Source organism: Grampus griseus (assembly GCF_964374135.1).
Source record: "Grampus griseus genome assembly, chromosome: 11".
Classification (NCBI taxonomy): Eukaryota; Metazoa; Chordata; class Mammalia; order Artiodactyla; family Delphinidae; genus Grampus; species Grampus griseus.
The window spans coordinates 43,522,053-43,532,313 of record NC_139005.1 but is presented as its reverse complement, the minus strand read 5'-3'; the positions used below and the strand labels follow the sequence as shown (position 1 = coordinate 43,532,313).

Genomic DNA, 10,261 nt, shown 5'->3' with positions numbered 1-10,261 from the left:
GGGCTCTGCAGCCTAGGATAACGTCCAGCCCTCCCTTGCACCCTGTGGCTGCCTCCCTTTCCGTCTGTTGAGAGAGGAAGCCAGGGGGTGGCGGGTGCAACCCTGCAGGGCACTGATAAAAGGGCAGCCCTGCCCCCGCCCCCTGGGGCCACTGCGGTCAGCCCAGCAGGCAAGCAGGCTAGGCAGCCACCTCCCTCCGGGACCTGTGGCCCTCCCCAGGTTCCACCTCTAGCCACCCCGCCCTACTCGGGAAGCTGGTTGCATAACCCAGCGGGGTGTTTGGCAACACTGCTTGTGGCTTGCCCTGATGGTGGTGGTGGTGGTGTGTGCACACGCGCTGGGGTGAGGGTGGGGTGGATTGGCAGGGGGTGATGACAAGTCAGCCTTTTGGGGGTGCCTGAGCAGCATAGATGGAGAATGGTATAACAGTAAAGATATGTGGTCATGTTTTTCTCCATATTCTGTCTCTGCCACCTTTGCTGAAGCAGGAGAATCTTAGGTATCCCATTTTAGGGATAGGAAAATCTTAGGTATCCTGGCTTGCCCAGCCGCAGACACTATCCAACCCATTCAGGCTCCTAATCCCCTGCTCATCTTACATCAAGCGAAAGAGATTTAAGATAGAAGGAGGTTGACTCTGGACCTCAGGGATCTGAGAGGAGGGAGCTAAAGGAATCATCCGCACCCCCGAGGGCTATAAAGAGCGTTCTGGAGGCAGGACAGAGCCTGGGAACCGCAGTAACAGCCTCTTCCTATGGGAGGGGAGTGGAGTGAGGTGGGAGAGACGCTCTGGCCCGTTGCCTAAATGAGGGCTGTCTGTTCACTTAGCTCAGCCTGCACGACCATGCCTGTCCCCGCAAACAAGAAAACTGCTTCAAACACATCTATGACCCTCGCACGGGATGAAATACAACCTCCCTAGTTTAACTTTCAAGGCTTTACTATCTAGCCCCAGTCAAATTTCCCAGGCTTACCTTTTACTACTTGCTACCTCACACCCCATCCTAGGAAACCCCAAATACTCCTCTGTGTTTGATGCTTCTATGTCTTCACACCTTTGTTTGGAATACCCTTCTCCCCTTCTTTTCCTGGTGAACCCTGAGTCATTCTCCACAGCCCAACTCAATTGTCATCTTCTCTGTGAAGCCGGCTATGAATTTCACCAGCAGCAGTTCAGCTCCACAGCACTTTATATAGACCTTTATTACTGGAATTCCCTGCCTAGACTGTTAATGAGGACACAGACTATGTCTTATTCATCTTTGTGTTCCTGGAGTAGGAAACATGGTAGATACACAATAAATATTTGTTGAATGAATGAATGAACGAGCAGACACTCAGTAAATATCCACTCATTCATTGAACAACTTGTGTTATCCATAGTTGTATCTGCAATGCCACAAATAACGTCCTGAACTGGTAGCTTTCATTCAGTAAATGTTTGTCGACTAGCTGTAACCCGATATCATTACTGAATCAGTCACAAGTGTGACTATCTCCACCCCTCATCCCCTCTGAGGGGCCCAAATAAGTATATAAATGAGAAAGCTATCTGAATGCTCATGTATGTGACCCAGATTCATACCCAGGTCATCAAGAGATTCTGAACCCACTTGTAACATGCAATGAAGCCAGGGGTCACCTCCTGCCCTACACAGATCACGCCTGTAGAATTATGATCTCCTGGGATGGGGATGGAATTCAAAACACTGAACCATGGGTTTGGCATGGGTGTTGATCAAAGCCCCACACACAGGCTGCAAGGAGGCTGCAAAGAGGTGGGTATCACACTGCCTCTTGAGTTGCTTGGTTGGGTTATTGGGTTGTGGGGGTGGTCCTGAGAGAGAATCGGGGTGGCTGACATAGTGGTGGAATGGTGGGGACACTTGGAAGACTCCCAGAAGCTATTCTTCACCAACAGGGACAGAATATTTTCATTATTTTAATAGTGAACGCAACCCTCTAAGAGAATGCTGGCTGAATGCCAGCTCTGCCTTAGGGTGGCACCTGCCTGCCTCCCCAGTCTTTAACTGTTTCCAATTTAACTTGAACATCATAAGAAGAAAAAATAGAAAAAAAATGTAAGCTGCAGCTATAAGGAGTGAAGCTAGACATAGGAAGGACTTTCCTTAGAGCTGAAAACCACTAAAAGCTAGGAGGAAGCAAGGCTTTTCTCCTAGTCTCTGCAGAGAGATCTGTTTGGCCTGGGACTTGGGTTGTGAGTTTGAGGCAAATGGATGAATGACTGACTTCTGGGGTGTACTTACTGGTCTGCCCCAGAGCTGCCGTGGGTGCTGGGGGATGGACCTGATATCCTACACACGTGTCCTGGTCTGTCCAGTGTTTGTAGCTGCCATGTGGCTGGGGTGCCTTGCCTGGAAGAAAGAACAGAGGGCATCTAGGGTCCCCTTTAAGGGAGGTGAATAATGTCCCTGCTGGGAGCCTCCCCCACCCCCAACTCCCCTCACACACTGACAACAAACCTGTCCAAGAAAGAGGCCTTTGTCCTAGGACATCTGAGGCTGCAGGGGGAGGGGAGAAGGCTACAGGTGAAAGGACACATCAAAGCAGCCGGCCCCTCCTCCCCCCAAAAGCTCCCCTACCCCTTGCCCAGAGCCCAGGCTTTCCTGAAATTAAAGCAGTGCCCTGAATGCCCACCTGCCTAACAGCTGGGTTGCTAGACATCTGGTCCTTTTCTTCAGCTGCCCTCCACCTTGCCAGGACTCAGTTTCCCTGCCCCTCAGAGAGTCAAGGGGGCAAAGAGAAGGAGGTTACAACTTGTATAAAGTCTAGAGGTCACTCTGCCACGGATCATCAGGTTGGAATCCATCAGATGCATGGGAGAAGCGCAGAGCTGGCTGGACTCCTGGGCTCAAAAGGAGGGCTGGGAGAGGCTTGGAGCCATGCGTGCCCCCGCTGGCTGGGAGCAAGGTGGGGGTGGGGTGCGGGCAGAAACCACACCGGGCTCAAGTTTCCTCTCTTGGCCAGAAGGGGCAGGAGGAGAGGAGGGCCACGGGGAAAGGGGAGGGTTGGAGGAAGGACGGAGAACTCAGGCTGAGGGCTTCAGAGAGGAGGCTGGTGTGCCGGCCCCTGAGGTCCCCTCACTCGGGCCCGAGCCTACACACTGGGCACTCAGCGATGGCCTGGGCGCAGGGCACGGCCCTCCCCGGTTCTCAGAGGTAGCAGGGATCCTCACCCAGAAGGTGTCAGCCCAGGCCCAGCCTCCCCAGAGACAGCACCGGGAGCCACATCTCTCTCCTCACCCTGCTTGGACCCTGCCACAGGTGCCTGAGGGGCAGGGTGGGAGGAGGATTCCAGGGGGACCCAGGGGCAAGCTGGGGAGGTGAAGGAGGCAGCGGGAGAAAATAAGCAACTTGCCGTGCATTCCTCGGAGATCTCAGACCTTTCCAGGCTGCCTCTGGTTCAGGAATTTGACATCTTTGGGAATTTCTCTGGGAGAAGACCTAGATGGCTTTTTGAGCCCTCTGGGATTCTGGGGGTGAAAGGCTATGGATGGGGACCAGACAGTGGTCCCCTGAGGCACGCCTGAGGGGCTGGGGAGTGACACTGAGTAACCCTTCAGCAGGCTGGCTGCCCTGGGGCAGCCAATAGACTCTCAGGTATATGGTACCCTCCTTTCCCCTGCTCCGTCCTATCCCACTGCCCCGTCCAGCCATCTGGGAGGTTTGGGGAATGCTAAGGAATCCGAGACAGTGGATGCCTGGATTGCTGGGAGGTGTCGTTGCAGCAGGATGGGCTGCTAGGGGTAGAGGGTGCTGAGTTCTCGCCTCCCTTTGCCCGTTCTCTTCTCTGGGCCTAGGGCAGTAGCTGGAACTGGAAGGGAGAGGAAGGCATCCCACCCCAGCATAGTTTCTTCTGACTGGAAATCTTGGCAGCTTGGGAGGTAGAGGGCTGGGAAACAGTGGAAGAGAAGAGGTCAGGTATCACATCTGCTGGGGCTGAGATTCTCTAGTCACTGGCCCCCGAAGGACTGGAGTTGGGGGGTCTAGTGACCAAGTGACAGGATGGCAGAAACTTGTCCCTCTCTCCCTTGTTCCATGCACCTGTTCGAGTCATGTATGTCCCCAGGAGACTGAACCTTACTGTGATCAAAACTGGCCCCCCACCTACCCTGTTCGTTCACTCTCCCTCCGCACCTCTCTCCCCAGCCCCTTTTCCCTCCAGGCTATTTCTTTCTCTCACTTCTGTGTACCTCTCCCTCCTTGGGGATTCTTCCTAACCTTTCTGAATAGGCTGCTCATCTGCCTTACCACACCCCAAGTTTTACTGATCCCTCCCCATCCTTTCCCTGCCTCTATTGACACCTGGAGAGGAGGGGTTGTCTAGTAAGCCTCAGTACACGGTCCCAGACAAACAACAACAACAGCGTCCCAGAGGCGAGCCCTTTCTGTGTCTCTCCCCCTTGTCAAGGTGTTATAGAGCCCTGGGCTGCTGATGAGGCCAAATATCTTCCTTTCCCCAGCATCCCTCCCCAAATGGCCCTCATTCTGTATCCTGAAACGTAAAGCTCCCATGTCATTCTGTGTGTACTGTACTCAGGGATTGTGATAAGATCTTTCCGGGTAATCCCATCAGGATGAGAGTAAAGAGGGTGGGTTAGAGTCTCTGGAGATGGTGTCCATCCTACCTGATGTGCAATGTTGGGGAGCAAGATGTCTGTGTGACCTCAAAGTGTGGGCTAAACTGGAAAGTGAGAACCGTCTGTTGTAAAAGAAAAGGGACACAGGGAGGCATGTTCCACTTTCCCAGTATCTCTCCAGCTTCTGTACCCTCTGTGATGTTCTATTTGATCCAATTCTGACTATACCCTCATACCTCTGGCTGCCAGCCCCCTGGCCCGTCTTCAGGAAGGGAGACTCCTAAGACCTGTTGAAGGTAGACTTCCTGACCTTGCCTGTTGTATAGACCACCACCCATCTCTGAGTGTCTAGGGAAAAACAGACTACTCCTTTCTGGCCTGGTGCAAACTTGCCACTGCACCAGGGAGCTGGTTGCATTTGAACCTGAGGCTCTCCTTAACTGCCTCTTTCCTAACCTCCCACCTCCCCCAGTAGCCCTTCTGGATTCTCATTTCCCTGTCCCAGGGAGAGGGGAAGATTAAATTCCTGGTCTTTATGAGGAGGGGCTGATATCTAGTCTCAGAGACTAGGGCAGCCTAGAACCCAGCCTTGCCTGGGTCAAGGGTGTGAAGCTAGGAGAAGTCTGGAGATTACTTGCCAGGTGCTCTTCTGCCTTTGCATTCTTTTAAGTCCATATGGTTGGACCAGTTTAGTAGTTTTCGAAGTAGGGTGGGCCTCTGGCATCAAAAACACCAGGCCACTTGTTAAAATGCTGATTGCGGGGTACCTGCGCCTATGAATTCAATTCGATAGGTCCAGGGTGGCTTTCAGAATTCTGTATTTTCACAAGCACCCCAGGTGAAGGCAGGCCACAGTAAAGTTTGTGACTGCCTGAGCCAGATGCAATCTACTGCAAGGAGGTTCTCCAAGTCTGTCCCCATTTAATAGGAGAGTCTGAGTAAGAAGCGATTTGCCCTAGATCATGCATCTGGAAGGCTAGAGAACCTGGTCTCCTGCCTCCTAGGACAGGATCTTTGTACTGCACCTAAGAGTCAGATCCGGGAAACTATGAGGGACAAAATGGGATGTGTGTGTGTGTGTGTGTGTGTGTGTGAGAAGGACTGTGAGGCAAGAGTCATCGTCCCTGCCCCCTAAACCCCTTCTCCATTCACTTTGCCTTTGGGCAATTTCCGCCAGAACCTGGGTGGGGGAAGGTGGGGTTCCGGTGTTGAAATGGCATCCTGGACAGACATAAACACCCCACCCTCTGCCCACTTGCCGAGGGCCTGTGCCTATACCAACTCCCAGCTCTGGGGATGGCAATATAACAAGGGTTAGGGTTAGGGTTAGGGTTAGGGGGCAGGGGCTAGGGGAGATCCTCCTTTGAAAGGACAATTTAAAGTTCTCACCAATTTTGTGGTGAGTCAAAGAGTGGATCCCATATTAAATAGCTGTGATAGGCCAACCTTGTGGTGATCTAAGGTCATCCAGTCCTATGCTCTGTCCTTCTATAAGTCTCCCTCACCCACCCAGCCTGCCTGCCCTCACTTACATGGAAAAGGTAGGGTGTGGTGTCTGGCCCTAAGAGATCAGGAGGTCCCTGTCACATCTACTTGAAGTCTCTTGCCGAAGGCAGGGAGAACAGATGAGGGTGAGATGGGTGTCAGGGAATAGGGAGGTGGGATGAGGAGAGAGGTTGACAGAGAGGAGAAGATGAAGGTGGGGTGAGGGGTTACTGAGAATGTTGAGCTATCCAAGCAGAGAGGGACCTCCAAGTTCAACTTGTCTCACTCCCTGGTTTTACAAATGAGGAAACAGAGGCTCAGAGAAATGTGATGGCTTGCCCAACATCATGCTGCTGCCCTGTGGCAGAGCTGCAGCTAGAGCCCAGATCCAAAGAAAGGGGGCTGGAGGGAAGTGTGTATTCAAGCCTCTAAAGAAATATTCTTTAGAAGAGAAAAGACACTGAGATTCAGAACTTCTCTGGTGGCGCAGTGGCTAAGAATCCACCTGCCAATGCGGGGGACGTGGGTTGGAGCCCTGATCGGGGAAGATCCCACATGCTGCGGAGCACCTAAGCCCGTGAGCCACAACTACTGAAGCCCGTGCGCCTAGAGCCCATGCTCTGCAACAAGAGAAGCCACTGCAGTGAGAAGCCCGTGCACTGCCAATGAAGAGTAGGCCCCGCTCGCCGCAACTAAAGAAAGCCCGTGCGCAGCAACGAAGACCCAGTGCAGCCAAAAATAAATTTAAAAAAAAAAAAAAAAGAGTCTGAGATTCCACAGAAAGAGTTGATTGATGTCGACCGCCAATAGAGTCTCGGCGAATGGAGGAGACATGGGAGCAGGATTGGGAAGGCGCCTGGAAGGTGGGATGGGCTAGTGGAGTCGGCAACTCTAGGTACCAGACCTGACTCTGCTATTTATCAGCCTGAGTCTCAACTTCTGAATGGAACTTACAGGATCTTTGTGGAAATCAATCTCATAAACGAGTGCTTATAAACCACCAGCTCGGTTCTAGACAAATGCCAAATAAGTCTTTGCTGTGGTTATTATATGACCTCAGGAGAGAAAAGACCCCTGGTTGTGTGGAGTGGGGTATAGCCAGGATGACCCTGTGGGACACAGGGCAGAGGTCCAGTGTCTCCAGAGACCATTCCTCCTCTGCTGCCTGCTGCTGATAAACCTCTTATCTGGCCCAGGCAGGGGAGCCCAGGGCCAGGATAGGAGCAGAGGGCAGGGCTGCTATCAGTCACCAGGCCTGGGCCATATCTTAGAGAAGGGGAGGGGCTGTCTGCTTGGCTCTTCCCACAACACACTCCTTGGGGATCCCCAAGCACTCGCTCTCATCTTGGAAAGAAAAAACTGAGATCCTAAAAGTGAGGGCAGAGGAGGAGAGCAGGAGTGATCCCTGATGTTGCTGCAGGAAACAGGAAAAATAAAAAACACTGGATGATGTGACTTTTGTCCTGGCCAGTGATACAGTTTTGAGGAGTAAGAAGTAGGGGAAAGTGAAGGCATCTTGTCCGAAAAGAAGATAAAAACCTACTGTGCTCCCAAAGGAACTGCCTACAGCCATAGCGGGTGAGATACAGACAACACGGCAGAAAAAGGCTTTCTAGCTTCAGGAGTTTGTCCGATGATGAGTACAGCATGAATGGGGGTGGGGTAGGGCGGGGAATGAGGCATCTCCTTCCCTCAGGTGAAGCTGGAGGGAGCCTCTCCATGGAGGAGGACAAAATTGCTGACCTGTGGCAAGAGAGGCCCTAACTCCTGTTTCTCCTTTGACACAGACTGCTGGGACCATTTGGGCTTTCGGGACCTTGGACCAGGCCCTGGCCCAGTAGGATGCCCCCGTGTCCTCCCCAGCAGAGCAGGAACAGGGTGACACAGTTGCCCACTCTGGAGCTGGGTGAGATGGAATTGACTTGGCAAGAGATCATGTCCATCACTGAGCTGCAGGTGAGTGGGGTTAGGGGGCAGGGGTGGGGGGAGGGAAAAGCAGACAAACAGGGAGTCTGGCTGGGACTGAGGCCGGGGGCTGGAGCAAGCAGAGCCCAGGGTCTCAAGATGGAAATGTTCCAGGCACTGTGAAAGGAAGGGCTGGAGTCAGAGGGCGATCTGGATGGAAGACCAGAGCGTTGAGGGGGAGGGAGTGTGGATGAGCAGGAGATAGGAGTGGTGGGGAAGGAAGGATCTGATTGGGGGTGTAAGCTCTCTTGGCAGTCACTCTGCTTACGTCTCTCTGCCCCACCTCCTGTCCCGCCTTCCCTTCCTCACCTTCTTCTGTTCTGACCTCCTCCAATCCTGCCCATCTTCTTCCCTCACTTCCTCCCCCTGCCCTCAGCAGCCGGGGCGGGGTGGGGGTGGGGTCCCCTTTCCCTCAGGTAGCAGAGCTGTAGTTCTGACCTTGGGAAGGGGGGTCAGACTATGCCGGGGTCCTCTCCTCCTGCTAGTTGGACAAAGGGGTGTCTGTTGGCCTAACAATGATGCCTTTGTCCCCAGCTGGGCTGGAGCAGGGTGGCTCCCCGATGTGGGTTGGGGGCCCTTTTCCAGCACGTTCTCTCCTCCTCTCTGCACCTGGGCAGGGACAGAGGGACTGAAGGGGAGAGGGCAGAGCTTGTGCCGGCTCCCCAAGGTAACTCTCAGCCCCAGACCTGGCTCTGTGCCCACCCCGTTCTCTTCCCTGCCACCATGCCTGGGCCCTCAGGATCTGCCCTAAGCCCTCTTCCCACACAGCAGCTCCCTCTGCTGGGCACCCAGGGCATGGCCAGGGTCTGAACTTGACCCTTTGACCCTAGATAGTGGCAGCAGGAAAAGGGTTCCGAGGGTCATCCTGGAGACACTCCTTGTCTTCCTGAAGGAAATAAAGGGACATGAGCCATTTCAATACAGTAAGCACTTCTCCTGAAGAGGAGGGGATTCCATAATTGTTGCGTGACTTCCCTTCTTGTTTAAGCCACTTTCCTCGTGAACGAACTGTATCACAACTTTGCCAGAAGCTTTCAACGATACTCAGCACCGTTCTCTTCCCTTGTGCTTATCTCACTGGGTCTTTCAGGGGACCCGGCTTGGTTCTGAGAGACAGCTGGTTTCTTCTCTTCCTCAGCCTGTCTCCAAACCTTTTGGTGTCTTTTCTTGCAGGGCCTAAACGCTCCAAGTGAGCCATCCTTCGAGCCGCCAGCCCCATACCCTGGACCCCCGCCGCCTCCAAGTTACTGCCCCTGTTCAATCCACCCGGAGGCTGGCTTTCCCCTTTCTTCACCACCTTATGAGCTCCCAGCACCCACATCTCATGTCCCAGACCCCCCATACGCCTATGGCAACATGACCGTACCAGCCTCCAAGCCGCTGACCCTCTCGGGCCTGCTCAGTGAGCCCCTCCCAGACCCCTTGGCTCTCCTGGACATTGGGCTGTCAGCGGGGCCATCCAAGCCCCAGGAAGACCCAGAATCTGACTCAGGATTATCCCTCAACTACAGTGACGCTGAATCTCTTGAGCTGGAGGGGACGGAGGCTGGTCGGCGTCGCAGCGAGTACGTAGAGATGTACCCAGTGGAGTACCCCTACTCACTAATGCCCAACTCCTTGGCCCACCCCAACTATGCCTTGCCACCTGCCGAGACCCCCTTAGCCTTAGAGCCCTCCTCGGGCCCCGTGCGGGCCAAGCCCACTGCACGGGGGGAGGCGGGGAGTCGGGATGAGCGTCGAGCCCTGGCCATGAAGATCCCCTTCCCTACGGACAAGATCGTCAACTTGCCAGTAGATGACTTCAACGAGCTGTTGGCACGGTACCCGCTGACGGAGAGCCAGCTGGCACTAGTCCGGGACATCCGAAGGCGGGGCAAGAACAAGGTGGCCGCCCAGAACTGTCGCAAAAGAAAGCTGGAGACCATCGTGCAGCTGGAGCGGGAACTGGAGCGGCTGGGCAGTGAGCGGGAGCGCCTCCTCCGGGCCCGAGGCGAGGCCGACCGGACCCTGGAGGTCATGCGCCAACAGCTGACGGAGCTGTATCGTGACATTTTCCAGCACCTGCGGGATGAGGCAGGCAACAGCTACTCCCCTGAAGAGTATGCATTGCACCAGGCTGCTGATGGCGCCATCTTCCTGGTGCCCCGGGGGACCAAGATGGAGGCCACAGACTGAGCTGGCCGGAGGGTTGGGGCTGGTGATGGAGGTTTC

General features: G+C 54.3%; 1 protein-coding gene across 1 annotated transcript; it reads left to right on the top strand.

The window, feature by feature from the left end:
- Positions 1–3,257: 3,257 nt before the first annotated feature.
- Positions 3,258–10,225, top strand: NFE2 (nuclear factor, erythroid 2; the record flags this gene model as incomplete). The annotated part of the gene is made up of 3 exons (XM_082665106.1): positions 3,258–3,284; positions 7,873–8,041; positions 9,224–10,225. Exons 2-3 carry the CDS (start codon positions 7,928–7,930, stop codon positions 10,223–10,225), a joined length of 1,116 nt encoding a protein of 371 aa, XP_082521232.1. The 5' UTR covers positions 3,258–3,284; positions 7,873–7,927.
- Between the last annotated feature and the right edge of the window lie 36 nt (positions 10,226–10,261).